The sequence below is a fragment of the Lagenorhynchus albirostris genome, chromosome 1, assembly GCF_949774975.1.
Source record: "Lagenorhynchus albirostris chromosome 1, mLagAlb1.1, whole genome shotgun sequence".
Classification (NCBI taxonomy): domain Eukaryota; kingdom Metazoa; phylum Chordata; class Mammalia; order Artiodactyla; family Delphinidae; genus Lagenorhynchus; species Lagenorhynchus albirostris.
The window spans coordinates 5,120,699-5,141,135 of NC_083095.1; the positions used below are offsets into that span (position 1 = coordinate 5,120,699).

Sequence of the window (20,437 nt, forward strand, 5' to 3'; positions counted from 1 at the left end):
AAAAGGTATGGGCGAATCCTGTGAGTTAATGATCAGTCAAGAAAGCAGGTTTGCTTAAGCACAAAACCGAACGGGCTTGCTTAGCAACAAAACCATGCAACAGAAGCATGAGACATGCCCCCCCCAAAACACTAAAATAATGGTGGAATGAGGCCCACATCCTGCCCAGTGAGGCCAGTAAGTTAGTGAATCCTAGGACATGCTCCTCTACACACACGAAAAACAAAAATGTGAGGAAAAGGTGACATTACACTGAAACCTGAGACGGTTTACTGCATTTCAGTGTATGTTACCGCCGTTTTGCTCGTTTCCATGGCTCCGTGACAGTCCCAGTTCGCCAGTGTAGGGGCAAGAGAACTCCCCCGCCCGCCGTGGAGGAGGAGCTGATGGTGGAGGCCTGACGTCTGCTTAAGAGTGAAGACGAAGGTGGTCTTCTCCCCCGCCCCACTTCTCCTTCGATTATAAACCGTAGCCCACTAAGTTCTGGGGGCGGCACTCCCTTGCCTGCCCGCTTGTATCTCTCACAAGCATCCTATACTTACTAATAAACTCTTTGCTTACCTGTCACTCTGCCTCTCGCTGAAATCTTGAAACGCGTTCTGTGGTTTCAGTTTAGAGACGGGGAAGCAAAGTGGCACGTGCAGATCTGTGACTAAATCCGTTTTTTGGAGCAGAGGGAAGATTCCTGGGAGTTAAGCTTTAAGAGAGAGGACGCAGTCAGGCCACAGAGGCTTCATTCGCAGAAGACAAAGGGGAGCTGCACTGGCGGTGGACAGAGTTCTATTGCAACTTGGTAAAGGGCCGTCCCCCCAATACTAGGACTTGTTCCCCGCATTGCCCACCTTTCTTTGAGGCAGGCTGTATTCAAGTTTTCAGTCAGGGCGGGGTGAGTTGATTCACACTTCGAATCACCACAGGAACCTGATTATCATAATGCCCCAACCAAGACCAGGAAAACAAACAGTTTTATCAACTGTAGCAAAACATATCTGCCTTCCTCTACCTTAGGAATCTCTAATGCCCTCAACTCTTTAGTAAGTTGGTGAATAAGGAAAATACACAGTCTTCACTCTGGCTTTGGAAGTGCTCCAAGGTTCATTCAACTATGAAAGCATCCTCTCTCCAGGAAAAGGAATTTCATCACTGAGTACAAACACTTCTTTAAATCATACAGTTTGCTTGATGTCCTGTTCATAAACGTATATCCAACCACATAGTTTTACCCATCTCCCCATCTGTCCTGAGAAGGCTCTATCTTGACTCAATACACAGCTTCTGATCCACGGCACACAGTGAAACAGGAAGGACAGAGCTTCTGAATACCCTGGAGGGAGCCCCGGAGGGACACCACCTTCCTGCTCTGGGTTCTCTTTCCTATGACCCTGTGCTCCAGGGGCATAGGGGTGATTTCAGGGACGGAAGGGCTCCCCGTTTCCTCCAGTGCTTCCACAAGTAAACGCAGGCTGCCTTTTCTCTCCTCCAGCCCTTGTGCTGAGGAAGACGGAGGCCAAGCTAGTCTCAAAGAGGCACAGCGAGATCCGTCCTGGCGTCGGGCAGGCCCTGAAGTGGCTGACTGGAGTGAAAACAATCCCACTCACTTGTAACCGGGTTCAGGATGAACTCGAGAGCCACATGACCAGTTACCAAACCCAACAGACCACAAACCAGCAGCCTGTCAGTTCTAGACGCAGTGTTGTGTCTGTACGAGCCCCACACACTCAACACGCCTGGGTTCAATCTGCTGCAGGAGGCGCCAGCTGAACTTGAAAGCACGTGTAACAGCGCCTTTCATTATCCAGGGCTCCTGACTTTCCCACACTCCCGCATGGCCGTCATCTTGTTCTCTCTGAACCACAAAAATTATTATTTGTATTTTCCAGGTGGACCAACTACATCTCAGTGAAGTTAAGTGGCGTATCTAAGGTAACACAGTATCATTAGAACCTAGGGCTTTCAGGTTCCCAAGCTCAGGTTCTCCCCACACACTCCAGCTAGGGAGGTGTGTCATCAGCGGAGCCTTGAAAAAAAAATGGACACGCCTGGACTCCACCTCTGAATACCTGGACTCGGGAGGTTTGAGGCACCTGTGTCAGGTTTCAGTGCACCCTCCCAGTAGGGAACCATTACGGGGGATCCCCCAGTTGAGGTCTCCAGTGGCTTCTCCTGAGGCCCAGCAGAGCTGCCCCAGGATGTACTACGCCACATCCACAACGGCGCCCGCTGGGTGGAATGGTGCTCTCCACAGAGTTCCCCCCCGTGATTCACTCTGCTTCCCCCCAAAGGAGGGCTCACACACCGAACCTGTCCAGTGCGGCCCATGTCAGTTCAACAGACATCTACTGCTCATGTCAGTCTCTGGAGATAAAGAGATATGACCCGGAGGAATACAGAACAATGAGGAACGGGCCACGGACTAACCAGGGAGGCACTGGGACAATGTTGACACTTGATGGTGGGCTCTGGCTATGTTATCATGATTAGGCAGAAAGCGGCAGCGTCCCAGTTATGTCAACTTCAGGGAACTTAATTAATCTCTCAGTCCAGTGAATCTGTGTGCCAACCAAGCCGAGATCCAGGCTCTCAGCTGATTAGTCACACCACAGTCAGTTCACTGTGTCATAAACATTTCAGCAGCAAACAGGATTATCTTCCACGGACTGACTGCTGGCATTCTGAGTCTGAATGCCAAGGAAACGGGGAGATCAGAGGTGCTCCCCACCCTTAAGAGTGTGTCAGGTCTCCTTCCTGGCTCCTGTGTAATTTCTAATCCAGGATGAGGGTCTGAATTAAATGCTCTGCTGCTTAAGGTAAATTAAAGGAATTAATTTATTGAGTATCTACTAAGTGCCAGGAACCCTGCCAGATGCTTTATATAAGTAATCTCATTTAATCAACACAGTAGCTCTGGGAGGTAAGTAATACCCCCATCTTACAGACAGGCAGACTAAACCACGAAGAACTTAGGTAACTTGTGCGAAGTAACAAGCCAGCACTGCAAAACATGCGTTTCCCACGAATACTTACATGTTCCCTAAAGGTGAAAAATGTGTGCCTCTGCAAAATAGTGACCTTCAGGGCAGAGAAGTGACCATCATGAGGAAAAGACAACCAGGTTGGGTTACTCTGAAAAGACTGAGAAAAAGTCCCTTCTCCTCAGGTTTTACCAGCCAAAATATGGCTGAGAGCACACTGCCCCTGGCTCCCGGCTCCCCGGGCCTCAGCTCCTGCACTGCTGCCAACAGCCCTTCCCTTTATTTTCACCCACTCAAATCCTATGCTTCCCTAAGACTCGCTCCAAGAGATGGCCCGGCCCGGCCCGCAAGTCTCCCTAACTTCCACAACAGAAAAACCAGATCCTCCTCCCAGCCCAGGCACCTTATCCGGACCCCTGTGGAACTTCCCCTGGCTTTCCCTGGATTCCTTTTGTCTTTGGCCACCCCCACGCCATGCTTTTGGTGTTGGTTCAGCACCTTCTCGGGGACAGTAATTCCCTGAGGGCAGGACCAAGGATGACACATATTTGCATTTTCTACTGATGTTCAGGAAGTGGTCTGTTGGATGAAGGGCTATCCTAATAGCAAAAAGGCCCTCCCACCTCCAAAAGGACACACCTGCACAGTTGGGAGACTCTTCTGCAACCATCCTAAGTAACTAGCAAGAGTTACACAGACCCAAGCTTGTGTCCTATTCTGGGGCTTATTCCTCTAGGTAATGAGTCCAGTTAAAATTCTTTCCTCTTAGTTCAGTTTTGCTTTGTTTTCTATATAAGAGACCAGAATGCTAAGCAAAGAGAAATGGGAGATGGAAACAAAAATTGTTTTATAAAGCAGCACCTGAACCGGTCAACTATGAACTGATTCCAAAATATAAAATGCAAACATTTATAGCAAAGTTTTATAATTTATACACTTCTTTCCTATATGTTATCCTCAAAATAGCCCTTTTCCTCTAAGAGAGATAAAGAGAGATAAAGTGACTTCTGCAAGGTCCCAGCTTTTAAATTTACATTGTATGAACTGCAGGGGAGTCTGGTTCCACAACACTGCTTCGCTTTGAGTGAAACTCAACAACTGTAACACTTAATAATGGAGAATAGACTGGTATTTTTAAATATACCTGCGTGGCCACCCTACAGCTAAATTATCTGTTTCGCAAAATAAGTTTTGCTTGTGGCTAGACAAACACTCGGCGAAACTGTCAAGTCAATGAAACTTGTCTGTCCTTCCCTCTCTGCTGCTCTACTTTTCTCTCCCTCAACCCTCCACCCTCCGCCCATGTACTCCAACCAGGTGCCCCTACCACCCCCTACTAAAGACCCACGTGGCTGTGCATACTAATAGCCCTGGGGGATCAGACAGCGTGACGGTAAGCTCCCCGCAGTTAGGGACTGTGACTTATTCAATTAAAGTTATTCTAATGCCCACAATATCAGTAGTGTAGACGTTTAATAGTCAGACATTTACTAATCCCTCCTAGAGCTGATACTAGGCTAATAGTTGGTAGTGAGGTAAGATGACTAAGATGATGCCTCCTGGCCTCCAAGAGCTCATACTTTAGTAGGGTAGAAGAATGTGAAAGAAACTGATTGTTACACAGTTGCACTACAGTAAGTACTATTGATACATCGCTACATCACTAGAGCCCTGGGAGCTAGGAGGAGGGGTCAGTCTGTTCTACCCTTGGGGCCAGAATATTCCTCTTCTATTCCCCGTCTTTTCCCACAGTCAGGGAGGTGAGCCAAGTGCCTGGAGCTACGACAGGCTCTGGGCCCAGAGGAGAGACTCAGAAAGGCTGTGCTGGCTGGAAGACACAAGGTCAATTCATAGGATGGCATTCTAGGCCCAGAGTATCAGAGAAAGAAGGACTGAACTGAAGTTGACCAGATCCCCATAACCGCTGGGTGACTTCAGGGAAATTACCTCACCCCTTTGAGCCTCTGTTCTCATTTCCGTCACTCACTTAACATTATTTATGGATTGGAGGTTTGGGGACAGTCCCATGTCTCTGAGCCTCTGTTTTCATTTTTATGTGGGTTAAAGTTACCAGGGACAAAGCAGCTAGCAGTGTCTGGTACATAGTAGGTACTCAGTGATCAAGTTTCTGTACCTTTCCTTTCCCTGCCCAGCCCAGTTTCCATCTCCTGTTGATCTGAGATTTATTTCCTCACCACCGTGTGAAAGTCACTGTACCTAAATATCTGTTTCTTCAAGGGATTACAGGACCCTGGGAAACGAGAGGGACTAAGCTGGCTTGGGCTCTGGACACTCGAACGGGGTGGTGGGGCTCTCCTCGTGTGCGAACTTCAGGTCTTCCCTGATACCACTTTTTTTTTTTTTTTTTTTTTGCGGTACGCGGGCCTCTCACTGTTGTGGCCTCTCCTGTTGCGGAGCACAGGCTCCGGACGCGCAGGCTCAGTGGCCATGGCTCACGGGCCCAGCCGCTCCGCGGCATGTGGGATCTTCCCGGACCAGGGCATGAACCCGTGTCCCCTGCACTGACAGGCGGACTCTCAACCACTGCGCCACCGGGGAAACCCTCCAACTATGGATTTTAAATACTGGAGTTGGTATACCACATTCCTTCTGGAAATAAATCAGAATAAGTGGCAGGAATTCTGAGAAACAGCGGTTTCTGATTTGGGTTCCATTCTCACTTGAGGGATTATGAAGCCGAAAATCACATTTCAAACTCTTTATTCCAGGGTCGGTAAGGGGATGCAGTCATTATTCTGGGTCTAGAGGTGGAGGAAAAACTAGACAGTATGCCACAAAGTTGTCTCCAGCAGGGCTCAGAGGATAGCCTCTGTGGTGTGCAGTTAACAGGTAAATGTTGACTTAAACTATCAGTTCAGCACACATCTCGCCTAAGAAGTTTTTTTTTTTTTTAAAGCAAAAACACAAATGCAGTGTGTCTCCCAGCACAGCCAGCTAGAACAGCTGGCCTCGTGTTAGGACGACACAGTCTTGCAGTCAGTGGAAGGTAGAAACTCTCTAACCAGCTGGAAAATGCTGGCCCGGTCTCTCAAGCTCTCGGGACCCTGCAGCGCTCCAGGCTTGGGCCCTGGGCCCCGGCACGTCACGACAGTCAGCAGCCCATTCTAGAGTGAGGGCATCGCGGAGATTCCTCGTGAAATGTGCTTGCAGTTCTCTGGCACTCCTGCCGTGGGGGTGTGCTGAGGACACTTCACATTTTTCTCAGGAGGTCAGATGTCAGCTTTCGACATGCTCTTCTGAACCAGCACACTCGGCCGGCACCATGGTACTATCCCAGGCCTGCGCCGAGCTAGCCAGAGAGCTTGCTTGCCTTTTCTTCCTTATTAAGTCCTCGTGAAAATGAACTGCGTCTGCCACTTACTAAGGCCTTACTGTGTGTCAAGCAGTTTTAGGCACTAAGGAGACAAAGTTAAAAAGACAGGATTGACAGACCACATTGGAACTCAGAGTCCAATAGGGAGTAACGGCAGGTAAACGTGTCTGTCAATCAGACTTCCTTTTAAAATGAACGTGGCCCTTGCGCTCTTGGAGTTGGGTGTGTGTACGGAGGGCTGTGTCCAGATAACCTGATGGAGACCCCCAGGGTCCTCTCCTCCCTTTACACTCATGTGGAAAGAGTGCTATAATTTATTAAGTTTATGTTATCTCATTTAATTCTAACAGTATTATACACTTTCTTGGCAAGAACAACTATCCCCATTTTCAGTTGAGAAAATTGAGACTTCAGAACGATGAAGAGGCTGGCCAAGCCCCCAAAGGAGCACACGGCAGAACGAGGATTATAAAGCAAGTCCCCTGGTTCTCGTCCCAGTGTTCCCTTCCACCGCCGCCCCACGAGCGGGCCCCCCTCACGCCTGCACCCCCGCCTTGGCCCACCTGCCCGTACCTGAACTGCAGCTTCTGGCTCCTCCCTGTACCTCCCTCCTCGCCTCTGCCTCAGACTTCCCACCTCAACGACAACAACAACGTCTGCTTTCCCCAAGCCAATGGTTCTCAAAGTCTGGTCCCCAGAACTGCAGCATCAGAAACCTGGGAACTTATCGGACACACAGATCCTGAGCCCCATTCCAGACCTGCTGGATCTGAAACTCTGGGGGTGGGTTTTCGTGAGCCCTCCGGGTGATTCTGCTGCGTGCTGTAGCTTCAGGACCGACCTGACCTAAACTAAAAAGCTAAGCTAAGCTCCTCTCGAGCGCAGCGTTGCCCCACCACAATCACCTGGCCCCCATGTGCATAGGCCCCATGACTAAAGAAGAAAGCCACCTGGTCTGGCCCCCGTGCAGCCGTCATAAAATGCAATCATACTCAGCGAAATTCTTCAGGGCCAGCTTAGGCAGAAACTTGAAGGGTAACAGACTTCCCCACTTTCTCAGCTCAGCAGAGCAGTGGCCTTTAACTCAACCCCCTTCCACCTCATCAGACCCAGCTCTTGGCTCCGGGACTAGGTGCTACCGCGGTGGGAGTGGGTTTGTTGATATGCACCCCTCCCCACTGACTACAAAATGCAAAGAAAGGCTCCAAGCTTGTTCGAGGCAGAAGCCAAGACTTACTCCATCTCAAACAAATGCTAGCAATAAAATCTGAGCCTCACCATTGTACTACTTTCTACGATGTACAAAGCTCTTCCGTAACTCTCACAAGGATGAGGAAAGCCAATTCTGAAACTCGGATTAGCACCCAAGACTCACGATTCATTCCCTAAGGACCTATCTACTGTTACATGCCAGGCATTAAATAAATTCTTGTTAGTTATCTAATGGAGCTATCCTAAAACTGTAAGTTCTGGTCACGGTGGCACCCCATGTCATCCGAGCACGTTGCCACGTGGAAAGAATGTTCTTTTCACAAACCCAGTCCATTAGAAATAATGCAGAGGCACGCTCTTAAACAAAGGGTAACTTCCTGGATCCAAAGCCCCAAGTTTATAGAAAGGGCGGGAACAAGCTCCGTAGCCCTGCTTTTCCTTGTGGAAAGCTGATAATGCTCTCATCCTCTCCCTTGATTTTGATCAAAAGGTCTCTAGTTTCCTCTTACAAGTAATGAAAGCTGGTAATTCTACTATCATTTTCATGTCTATTGCAGCAACATTTGGAGGGAACGAAAAAGGCCTGTGGAGGTTCCCACACAATCACTTCTTCGCCCATCAATATGGTATTTTCGTTCAGTTCTAAAATACACAAAAATTCCATCTGAGAAATGAGCTGTCAGAGGTTAGAAACAGACACACTGTCTTCCGTATGCTCCGAAGAGGTGGAGACCCGCACAAGAATGAGCCGGTAACCCTCCCATCCCAGCTCCTTTATTTTCATTTCTTAGAGACTATCTCTTCTGGAGCACCCCCCGCCCCTACATTCATACCCGGGGAGGAGAGATGGAGGAAAGAGAAGGCATAAGATTCACAAAAGACTCTAATCTGGAGCATTGATAATTACAGCAGCTGAAAAGCTGACGAAAGCAAAGAAGGACCCTGTTAACAAAACATCATGAGGGTACTTCCCAGAAAACCGCCCAGCCGCGAGATCACTATTCACAACAAGCAAAATCAGAGCCCAGATCAGATCTTGACTAAGCAGACAGACTTGCAGGATTTTCACCTTCACCGCTACAGTTAGCGTTTTTTAAAAGAGCAGTCAGGCTCCATGAGTTTGACAAAGGAAGAAAAACAAAAGGCAGCAAGAGACTCCTTCTGGATAAGCAGTTCCTATTCTGTATTCATACCTCTACACCAGCAACAGCACAGCTCAGATGAGGCACAAGGTGGGGTCCTCGGCACATTCACACACGATCAAACCAATTACCCACGCTGCATCTGTCCTGCAGTAAACAGCCTGGACCGGTACCACCTCTGCGCCTCCCGCCCCCGTGACCGGGAGAAACCCCGCCACAGAAAAGAACCCTTCTTTTGTGAGAACGAGCCAGAGCCTAAGCTGTCATTACACAGCAAAAACCTAGCGAGAACAAAAACCCAGCGGCAGACTGATGTAGAAAACCCAGAACATACCTGAATTCTTCAAATGCAAACATGACCTAGTCAGAGACAATTTCCTTATACTGCCCGGTAGCCTTTCTGGTTCGGAGGACAACCGTTTAGTCAGTCAGATGGTGCAAAGTGCAGAAGAAAGAGGCGGGTCTGCACCCCCCGACCCCCCATATTCTAAAGTAGAAGGCTTTCTGCAGACGGGCCTGCAGCCTCCAGCCAGCCAGCTGCTGACGAGCAGCAGCTGACAGGCAGGCAGCTAGAGGACCACGTGATCATTCCAGCAAGTCTGATTAACGCAGCGAACGCTGAGGCTCCACGCTGGGAGCTGGGTCAGTCCCGGGCAAGAAGTGGAACCCCAGGCACGCCTGGGATCCTGGGGAAATCACACAACACACGCCCCCCCAGCAAGAACCGTACGGGGGATGGGGTGGGGGGCAAGAGTGTAAAGGCACCAGAGCGCGATCTGTTCCCCCGCGCGCTGCTGGGTCACCTCACCCTCCCGCGGCCGCCGCTGTGCTCAGGGTCAGGTACGATGACCACCGTGGGCAGCGAACGCAGAGGAGACTGATACCGGGCTGCGTGCTACCGGAAATTCTTCAGAATTCTGTATTTTACCCTTCCGCTATCAAACATTATTTTAGCACAAATGCACAAGCTGCTCTGGAATGACAGAATTCACATTTTATGCCCGGCACTTTACCACGAACAACATCACCCTGTAAGTCAACCAGGATGCGTGACCTCATTTATCTGATTATTCATTTATTGAGTACCTAATATGTACCAGGCTCCAATTCCTTGAAGTACAAAAACTGCTGTAATAATTTCAGAACAGAAGTTAAGAAAAAGGAAACGAGACGTCAGACAAAAAAAGAGGACTGTTTCCCCGCTTGTAAAGCCCGAGCTGGCCAGATTTGGCAAGTGAGCTGAGGCTGTGCTCTGAAAGTTGCCATTAAGGAGAACCGTAGCATCTGGATTGCAAATCTTTATAAAATAAGGCAGGCAGATCTCAAATAAAAACCGGCGAGTCACTCTTGACTTTTCTCCTCTCCCTCACACAGGTCACTGACTCTGATTCTACCTCAGGAAGGTTTCTTTGAATCTGACCCTGCCCCACTCCCAGACCCACTGCCTCGGCTCTCGCCTTCAGCATTTCCCTCGTAGTCTCCTGCATTAGTAACTGGTCTTCCTTGTTCCGTCCCTTCTCTAACAATCTACCAGAACAATTGTTCTCAGTCTGACTTTGATGTCCACCTATTTCAACCCTTAGTTCCTCGGTGGTCACGGGATTGAGTAAAAATGTCTCAGCGCAACAAAGTCTTATTTCTCCAACTTTCTTCCATTAAAACTTTTCACAGCCCCCAAAATTCAGCTAGACACTCCCAGTTCCCAAAATAAGCCAGGCCCTCTGTCCTCTGGTCCCCAGGCCAACTAGCCCAGATTATTTCTTGCTCCCCACATGGGCTGCACCCTTCCACGTGGCCCCCATTGTTCCCTGGGCTGCTCCGTCCCCAGGGGCCTGACCCATCCGCAGGATGGTCAGCTGCTCTCTCTGCTGTCAACTGCGCTGCATTACAGCACCCTGCCCACCCCACATCTATGAGGCCCTTGAGGGAGGTCTGTGTGAAGTTAATGTCTGTATTCCCAGGGCCCGGTAGAGAGCTTGACAGGGAGGAGTTAGTAAAGGTTTGCTGAGCGAACCTCCGCAGCTTTCTATCAGGGAGAAAAAGCAAGCTAGGGCATGTGTGTATTCACATGCTCCTCTTTGAAGTAATGAAGTGATGACGGCCAACTGAGGTGACTGACTGGTGAGCAGGATACTCTGGGGAGTCCTCTGTCCCTCAAACCACACAGCAGTCGTCAACTACGCCGGCCCAGATGCCTTCCACAGTATTCCTGACAGCCTCTGCCGAGACCCTCTAGGGGTGGCAGCTTCCTGGCCGCACTGTGATAGATCAGAAAACGCAGGAGAGGCAGAGTCACTAAATAACCCAAGTTTAAGTCCCAGACCTGCCACCTGCTAACTCTGTGATCACCGGCAGCCTGAGACTCCCTGTACGTAAAACGGGAAGAATGCGGATCCTGCCCAGGCCTCTGTCACAGGATGGGGGCAAGGACCCATCAAGGCAGGACTTGTGAAAGCTCTTTACAAGCATGTAGAGTTACAGAGATGTTCTTCACTGTCTTCATTACTTCACAAGGTGGTCTCTCGCTGACAGCGCTGGGACGGCTCTTCTCTATGGGAGGTCACCCTGGCACTGAAGTTCTGTCTGTTCACAGGAGCTCATTTAATTTTTTTCCCAGGGGGAAGAGGGGCAAGGTATTTCTGTCCTGTGATTCTCAGGACAGGAATACAAGAAAAATGGATATGCAGATAAAATCACTGTCCTAAGTCCTTTAAAAAAAAAAAAAGCAGTAGAGTTTATCCAAGTCTTAGGAAGAACAATTTATCCATACCAAATAAAATGATATGATGTTTTAAAATTTATTAAACTACCTGGTTAGAGTCACAGATGGATAGGGGTAGGGGCAAGCTTCTCGAGGGAAAGGAGACACCAGACCGAGCACCCACTGCCCATCCTTCCCACCCTTGAGGGCGGGGGTAGTAAACAGCAGACACCCCACAATGACTTGACGGATCTGTTGGTTGGTCTAATAAAGGTCAAAACCTACATTCCCGGTACTCTTTGCAAGGCATGGGGGGAGTAGCAGGGGCCTTAACCCCCAGAGACTGGGCACGGTGAGAACTGCCAGATGTGCTCTACCATGGCCGCCAGGAAGGTCCAGCGTGGTGATGAGGCCTGGTGGGTTAGAGAACTTTTGGACTTCACGCCTGGTTTCCACCGGCAACTCAAGAATCTCCTCTTGGAGAGCTGGTTATACCTTTCAGGGCAATTCTTTTAAGGTCCTAGTAGAGTTGATAGAAATGGTGAAAAATCGCCAAATCCTAGCACCAAGTGTATTTGAGACATAATTTTATGAGATTCCCCAATTTACTAATAAGAGAACAGAGGTCACAGTGGTTAAGTAACTTGCCCAAGATCGTATTGCTATGAAGTGGCAGAGCAATGACTTGCACCCGGGTAGGTTTATTTATTTATTTATTTGGCTGTGCCGGGTCTTAGTTGCGGCATGAGGGATGTTTAGTTGTGGCATGCATGCAGCATCTAGTTCCCTGACCAGGGATCAAACCCAGGTCCCCTACATAGGGAGCGTGGAGTCTTAACCACGGGACCACCAGGGAAGTCCCGCCTGCACCTGGTTAGGTTTAATGCCAAAGTTTTTAACCCCTGTGCCTGCTTGGGGTTCCAACGCCACAGACCCAACTGCCTCAGGCTACCTCCCTAAGAGGACTTATTCCACAGACTGTCAGGCAGCCGTGGCCCTGAGACAGGGCTGGGACATGGCAAACCTTTGAGGTTCCTTCATCCAGCTGGTCCTGGCTAATCCCCAGATTTCACAGCCAGACAAGAGACTGCTAAGGGCTGAAAAGGTGGTTCAGCTGCCCCAGGAAGTAGGAAAACCTGAGTTGACATGGCCTTCGGACCAGAGTGGGAAGGAGTGTGCTTCAGAGGCTGGGCAATCGCACCTGGCCACTTGATAACTAATAACACCACAGTGTCAGGAACAGGGACTCCTGGCCACTCCACTCCCCTCTAAGTGGCACTTCTGTGACCATACAATGCTTTAAAAAAGAGCGATCCCAGGCCATCCACCAGTGACAAAGCACGCTCCTACTCTGTGACTTACGATCCCTTTGTAACACGAAGGAACAACCAGACAGTAATTTTTTAGGCTTTTGTTTTTTTAAATGCCACTTACTTGGAACATGAAACTGATATGAACACAAAACTGATAAAAATGGAAGAGCCCCAGACTACCTGCTACCGGGCTTTCCCCTCCCTCCACCAGGGTCAGGACCAGAGTCAGCCCGGCAACACCAGGCCTAGATGACCTGGCAGCCCCATCAGCGCTGACCTTCTGAGGCCTCTCCAAGCTACACGTCATCACGCTCACCCTTGTCACTCTGGACTCACTTCCTCTTCCCGGTCTCATCCTATGAACAGAAGCCTCCTGACTGGGCCCGGCTGTCCCATCAGGTCCCAGTACTGACCTGCTGCCTGTACTGGCCGTGCGGGCTGCCCGAGGCTTCCGCAGAAAAACAGGCGTGGGGATAACGGAGCAGAAGCACGGTGGGTGACAGGAGGTGTTCCCAAACCTGGGACAATCTTGGAAAGCCACATGAGAAGGATGTTTGAAACTGGTGTCCTCCCTTAGCTTAAGGTGCACACGCTCAGCTTGCCAGCAACATGGCTTTCCACGTGAAATGGTCAATTTCCCAAGAAAGTGAAGTTATGATTTAATTGTTGGCACTGAATCCTCATCATAGCTCCTTTAGAGACACAATCTATGAGTTTCAGGCCCTGAGGTCCCATGGGTTTGAGGCATCACAACCAATGTTTCCTCTGCCACTTTTTTTTTTTTTTTTTTTTTTGCGGTACGCGGGCCTCTCACTGTTGTGGCCTCTCCCGTTGCGGAGCACAGGCTCCGGACGCGCAGGCTCAGTGGCCATGGCTCTCGGGCCTAGCCGCTCCACGGCATGTGGGATCTTCCCGGACCGGGGCACGAACCCGTGTCCCCTGCATCGGCAGGCAGACTCTCAACCACTGTGCCACCAGGGAAGCCCCTCTGCCACTTTTTTAGGTTAGGTTTTTAGGTTTGCACAGCCATGATGTATGTGCAACAAAACAAGGACTGGGCATCTGAGCAGAGACTAGCATTCCCATCACATGAGCAGGAACGCTCTGACATGCACGGGCCCGTACACTTGCGGCTGTGCTGCATACAGACCAAGCGGGAGGGAACATAAAGGGAAACCAGCTACAGACAAGACTGAAAATCCGACTCTGTCCTCACGGCCTGGCCGCAGATGTTCCACTGAGCAGGGGGATGAGCCTAACAAGAGACGCTCGAGAGTGTGCTCGGTGGCCTTCCTGGTCGCACCCCAGCTCCTGATCACCCTGCCATCTGACCCCTTCCGGCACAGTCACCCACCCCAGCACCTCCCAGGGAAAACCCACAACTCCTCCTCACTGCAGAATGGAGTCTCGGCACCCCAGCCGGGCCTTCCCGCCTCCACCCACTTCCCACCCTGCCAACCCGGGACCCGGACGCGGGGGTCTCCCCGCCTCCTCTCCACAGAGGTTATGGAGACTGGGGTTCTGAACCCAGTGCTACTACCTGCCTGAGAAGCCTCGGGAAAACTCGCTCCCATCTAAGCCTCAGTCTCTAATCTCAGAACGGGGATGACAGCGTGCGTGTGTGGGATGCTGGGGAGAGGAAGTGCCGGCACACGTTAACCGCACGCCACGGTGGCTAATATTACCGCATGTTGCAAAATCCCACTGAGCGCCCTCCTGACCAAAGCCAGCCGACAATAAGCTCTAAAACTCAGCAATTCCTGTGATAATCAACAGCTATTATTTTAAAAGTCTCACATACTGTACAAAAGTCTTGTACTGAGGAGTAATCTCTGTCCATCACGTGTCTTAGGCCTCTGACCAGGTGAGAGTCACTGGGGACAGTGTCTAAGGGGGCTGGTGACAGGAGACCTGAGGGGTTTAGCCCCTTACAACCTCCATCAGAAATGTATGGACAGGGCCTTCCCTGGCGGTCCAGTGCTTAAGACTCCGCGCTCCCAATGCAGGGGGCCCAGGTTCGATCCCTGGTTGGGGAACTAGATCCCGCATGCATGCCGCAACTAAAGACCCCGCACGCCACAATTAAGACCCGGTGCGGCCAAATAAGTAAATATTAAAAAAAGAGAAATGTACAGACATTCCAGGTGAAACAACATGCTTGCTATGCAAATACAGCTTCAAGAGAAATCCGCCACGATATGGAGCCACCGGCTCTGAACTCTCCTATTTTGAATCGGTGGGGAGCCCACTAGCAGTGACCTTTGTTTTCAGTCCTTTCTAAGCCTTCACAAGGCAGAGCACAATCTTAGGCGTAGATTTCTTTGTCAGAGATGTGCTGAATGCACTGAACGTGCTTTTATTCCAATTGAATTAACCTTTCAAAAATTTAAAACCACACAAAACCCTCACCTCGTTGAAAGCACAGGGAACGTGTGAGTCCTGCTCCAGTAACTCCTCCCCCAAACTACATGTCACCTGAACTATTTAACTTCAAAACAAAAGTTTTAAAGACATCCCTTGCCTCCATTTTGAGAATTATATTTAAAGTAAAAGCTATCTTTGGAGAAATGTCTATTTAGGTCTTCTGCCCATTTTTGGATTGGGTTGTTGGTTTTTTGGTTATTGAGCTGCATGAGCTGCTTGTAAATTTTGGAGATTAATCCTTTGTCAGTTGCTTCATTTGCAAATATTTTCTCCCATTCTGAGGGTTGTCTTTTGGTCTTGTTTATGGTTTCCTTTGCTGGGCAAAAGCTTTTAAGTCTCATTCGGTCCCATTTGTTTATTTTTGTTTTTATTTCCATTTCTCTAGGAGTAGGGTCATAAAGGATCTAGACATTTCTCCAAAGAAGATATACAGACTGCCAACAAACACATGAAAGAATGCTCAACATCATTAATCATTAGAGAAATGCAAATCAAAACTACAATGAGATATCACCTCACACCAGTCAGAATGGCCATCATCAAAAAATCTAGAAACAATAAATGCTGGAGAGGGTGTGGAGAAAAGGGAACACTCTTGCACTGTTGGTGGGAATGTGAATTGGTACAGCCACTATGGAGAACAGTATGGAGGTTCCTTAAAAAACTGCAAATATAGGGCTTCCCTGGTGGCGCAGTGGTTGAGAGTCCGCCTGCCGATGCAGGGGACACGGGTTCGTGCCCCGGTCCGGGAAGATCCCACGTGCCGCGGAGCGGCTGGGCCCGTGAGCCATGGCCGCTGAGCCTGCGCATCCGGAACCTGTGCTCCGCAGCGGGAGAGGCCACAACAGTGAGAGGCCCGCGTACCGCAAAAAAGAAAAAAAAAAAAAAACTGCAAATATAAAGACCATACGACCCAGCAATCCCACTACTGGGCATATACCCTGAGAAAACCATAATTCAAAAAGAGTCATGTACCAAAATGTTCATTGCAGCTCTATTTACAATAGCCAGGAGATGGAAGCAACCTAAGTGTCCATGATTGGAAGAATGGATAAAGAAGATGTGGCACATATATACAATGGAATATTACTCAGCCATAAAAAGAAATGAAATTGAGTTATTTGTAGTGAGGTGGATGGACCTAGAGTCTGTCATACAGAGTGAAGTAAGTCAGAAAGAGAAAAACAAATACTGTATGCTAACACATATATATGGAATCTAAGGAAAAAAAAAAAGGTCATGAAGAACCTAGGGGTAAGGCAGGAATAAAGACACAGACCTACTAGAGAATGGACTTGAGGATATGGGGAGGGGGAAGGGTAAGCTGTGACAAAGCGAGAGAGTGGCATGGACATATATACACTACCAAATGTACAACAGATAGCTAGTAGGAAGCAGCCGCATAGCACAGGGAGATCAGCTCGGTACTTTGTGACCACCTAGAGGGATGGGCTAGGGAGGGTGGGAGGGAGGGAAACGTAAGAGTGAAGAGATATGCAAACATATGTATATGTATAACTGATTCACTTTGTTATAAAGCAGAAACTAACACACCATTGTAAAGCAATTATACTGCAATAAAGATGTTAAAAAAATAAAATAAAGTAAAAGCTATCCAAAAAATCATTCCACGATTAAGCAAACACAATCACAATCCATTTTTCAGTCTCCCACTGTTCAAAAGTAGGAGTTTACTGGTAATTACTTCTTCATTCCTGTCTACATCAATCCCTCTCACCCAATAAGCACTCTCTAAGTATCTGTACCAGGTTATTGAAAACTATCCTTGCATTCCCTCAACAAATTTCTGTGTGAAAAGCTAAAGTCTTCAGTTTCATATTCTAATGAAGGAAGTAAGATAATAAATAAGAAAAAGATGGTAAAATAGGGCAAAGTACCAGAGTGATGGGGGAGGAGCTATTGAACTTAAAAGAGGTAACAGGAAAGGCCCCTCTCAGGTAGGGATATTTAAGCTGAGATGTGAATGACAAGTAGGGACAGTTGTGCAAATACCAGGGGAAGATCAGTGTGGGCAGACAACATAGCTGGTACAGAGGCCCGAGGGAGGAGGAAACTAGCTTGGCTTCTGCCCTTCCACATAGTGTGGCTGGAACGGAGAAGGAGCGAGTAGAAGGGGATGGAGACAGAGGGGAAAGCAGGGCTTTATCAGCAGGGAAGTTGCTGAAGAGCTTTAAGCAATGGAGTACCATGACCTGATTTTCATTTTTAGAAGGAAATGGAAGTGGGAGAAGCTGCTGCAGCTGTGCAGGTGAGAGATGGTGGGCTGTGGACTCCAGGGGCAGCAGCAGATGAGAGACAAGTTGATAGGTTGGGGGCAGGTTTCAGAGAGTCTTTTTCACAACTCAGTTGTTTCACGTTGTGTTTCATGAAACAGGGCAAAGACTGAAAATATTTCAACAGAAATACTAAGACACTGGACTTCCCTGGCAGTCCAGTGGCTAAGACTTCCACTGCAGGGGGTGCAGGTTCGATCCCTGGTCAGGGAACTGAGATCCTGCATGCCAAAGAAAAAAGAAAAATACTAAGACACCACCAGGGCCATGAGCCAAAGGGAGTGGGAGCCCCACGAGAGGAGGTCCTGCCTCGTCCTTCCCGTTCTACCCCAGGGCCTGGAACACAGAACTAGTCAATCAATATCTGCTGAATTAACGAATCAGCAGTTTGTAGATTTAGGGAAGATTTCATAAAAAGATGAAATTGGGTTAAGTCAGCAGTCCTCTTTCCAGTGCAAGCATCAAATAAAAGGGCAGATTATCCTTTTGAATGAACAAGTGCAGCTGCTCCGATGTCACCCAGAGAGACAGAAATTTGCCGAGAGAGTCTTACCAGGAATAGAGGGAGAATCAAGATATAAAAGCACGTAAAGCAAATTCCTACATTCATTCGAGAACTGTTTCCTGGGCACCTGCTGTGTGTCCAGCAACGCTCTATCCCTGAGAGGGGAGGGAGGGTGAAGGAAGGTTCAGACACATCTCAGGTCTCTCCAACAGTCAGGAGCAGAGCACACAGACGAACAAAACTACAGGATGAGAGTCAGGACTGGTAAGTCAGTGTGCAAGGAGTCTGGAGCCGTGATGTAGGATTTTATAGTTGTTTTTTTTTGAAAAATTTTTTTTATACAGCAGGTTCTTATTAGTTATCCATTTAATACATATTAGTGTATATGTGTCAATCCCAACCTCCCAATTTATCACCCCCCCAACCCCCCGCCACCGCCGATTCCCCCCTTGGTGTCTATACGTTTGTTCTCTACGTCTCTATTTCTCCCCTGCAAATCAGTTCAACTATACCATTTTTCTAGGTTCCACATGTATGCGTTAATATACATTTGTTTTTCTCTTTCTGACTTACTTCACTCTGTATGACAGTCTCTAGGTCCATCCACGTCTCTACAAATGACCCAATTTCGTTCCTTTCTATGGCTGAGTAATATTCCATTGTACCTACGTACCACATCTTCTTCATCCATTTGTCTGTCGATGGGCATTTAGGTTGCTTTGGTTTTTCCCTACTTCAGCTCACTGTTCTTATCAAGACCCTCTTGAACCCTGGTTCCCTCGTGCAGCTGCTGATGAGCTTGGAGTGTGAAGGGCTGCGCTGTGGTCCCAGCTCCACTCGTCACCAGCCGAGTGCCCTGGGGCAAGGGCACTTTACCGGAGGCTCAGCTTAGTTACCTATAAAATGGGGACCATAATTCCTGAGAGGGTCAGATACAACAGTAGGTGTGCCAGTGTTTGGTAACTGTGAGTGCTACATACATAAATGTGTTATTCTTTTTTTATTATAAATTTATTTAATGAATTAATTAATTTATTTTTGGCTGCGTTGGGTCTTCATTGCTGTGCGCGGGCTTTCTCTAGTTGTGGCGAGCGGGGGCTGCTCTTCGTTGTGGTGCGCAGGCTTCTCATTGTGGTGGCTTCTCTTGTTGCGGAGCACGGGCTCTAGGCACGTGGGCTTCAGTAGTTGTGGCACGCGGGCTCAGTAGTTGTGGCTCGCGGGCTCTAGAGCGCAGGCTCAGTAGTTGTGGTGCACGGACTTAGTTGCTCCACGGCATGTGGGATCTTCCAGGACCAGGGCTCGAACCCGTGTCCCCTGCATTAGCAGGCAGATTCTTAACCACTGCGTCACCAGGGAAGCCCCAATAGTGCTATTCTTAACAACAAAAGAAATGATCCTTTTCTACTTTGTGCTATCTGAGATCTTGATAAAGCAGGAATTTTAAGTATTCATTCAGGTCAGATAATTAGATGATCCATAAATGCAATTTACTACCCAGGTGACCAAGAGAATTCAGATAAACACCCAAAATTGTGGGAATTCAGGGCTGAAAGGACATGGAAGTCAAATTAGTCAAACCCCACCCCTGGGTAAGCTACCTAAGATGCTTATATCCTCCACAAGCACTCATTTCTGTCAAAGTATAAATTTCAAAAAGCTAAAAACATAACTCTCTCACAAATATATAGTATGCATGTATTAACTAAGTCCTTAATGAGGGAACCAGCAGGATGGCAAAGCTGGTTCAAAGGTGGTGGAAAAAAAGAATGCTGTAATAATCTTGCCAAATTAGATACAAAACTGGTTAATATCCTACAGAGCAATTAAACTGTAACTTTTGAGGTTATCTCTTCTACTAAACAGAAATCATTTAGATCTCTACTGGACAGAAAAAGATCACCTGTCACTTATCAATTTTTCACAAGTTAAAATCTAACTTTACAAAAGTAAGTCAACTCCAAGAATATGAGATACCCCTTAGACAGGCTTGCTAGACAATGCTCTTGAGTGACATTGGAAGGGCGCATAATAATCAATTCGTCTTTTCTCCAAGTTTTAGGTAATTTTCCTAAAATATCTAAACCTAGCTTACTATCCATTCCAATGAACTGGTTGGAAAGGATGAGAAGTTCTTTCCTATCTGGTCCATTTTTTGCTTCTGCCTCATTTATACCCTCTTAATTTGTAAAAGAAATCCTTTCAAATAATTGAAGTCAATTCTAAATTATTGCTTTGTCTTCCTAGGTCAAATCATCTGAAATTTGGGGGGGCCCTGTTTTCCAGAATTTCCAGCCTTCAGTGCTTCTCTGAATTCTCTCTAGCTATCACACTTGTGAGTCTCTTAAAGACAAAAAGGGAACATCTGATTCACAGGCACTGATTCACAGAGCCCCCTCCCCCAGGCTCTGGCTATTCTGAGGCAGTTACCATAATTAACTCTAATTTCCTAACTTCACAAAACCACCCCATCACTCCTTCCTTTCCAATATAACCGTGCTTGGAAGTCACAAACCAAACCCACTACAGAGAGGCACATATAA

The 20,437-nt window shown here is 48.2% G+C and overlaps 1 protein-coding gene across 4 annotated transcripts in view; it reads right to left on the minus strand.

The window, feature by feature from the left end:
• The window catches only part of EVL (Enah/Vasp-like), a 163,402-nt gene that overhangs the window by 113,107 nt on the left and 29,858 nt on the right, over positions 1-20,437 (minus strand). The window contains exons 1-2 of one of the 4 annotated variants that reach the window (XM_060162148.1): positions 8,995-9,195; positions 562-697 (exon numbers count right to left, since the gene is read on the minus strand). The exons of 1 other annotated variant lie outside the window; for it this stretch is intronic. Coding sequence is in view for 2 of the 3 variants with exons in the window: in XM_060162233.1 (XP_060018216.1) it covers positions 8,995-9,017 (23 nt within the window). In the remaining variant the exon portion in view is untranslated. Of the gene's footprint in view, positions 1-561; positions 698-8,994; positions 9,199-20,437 lie in introns of those variants that run through there. 2 more of the 4 variants (XM_060162233.1, XM_060161871.1) reach the window with 2 other exon arrangements.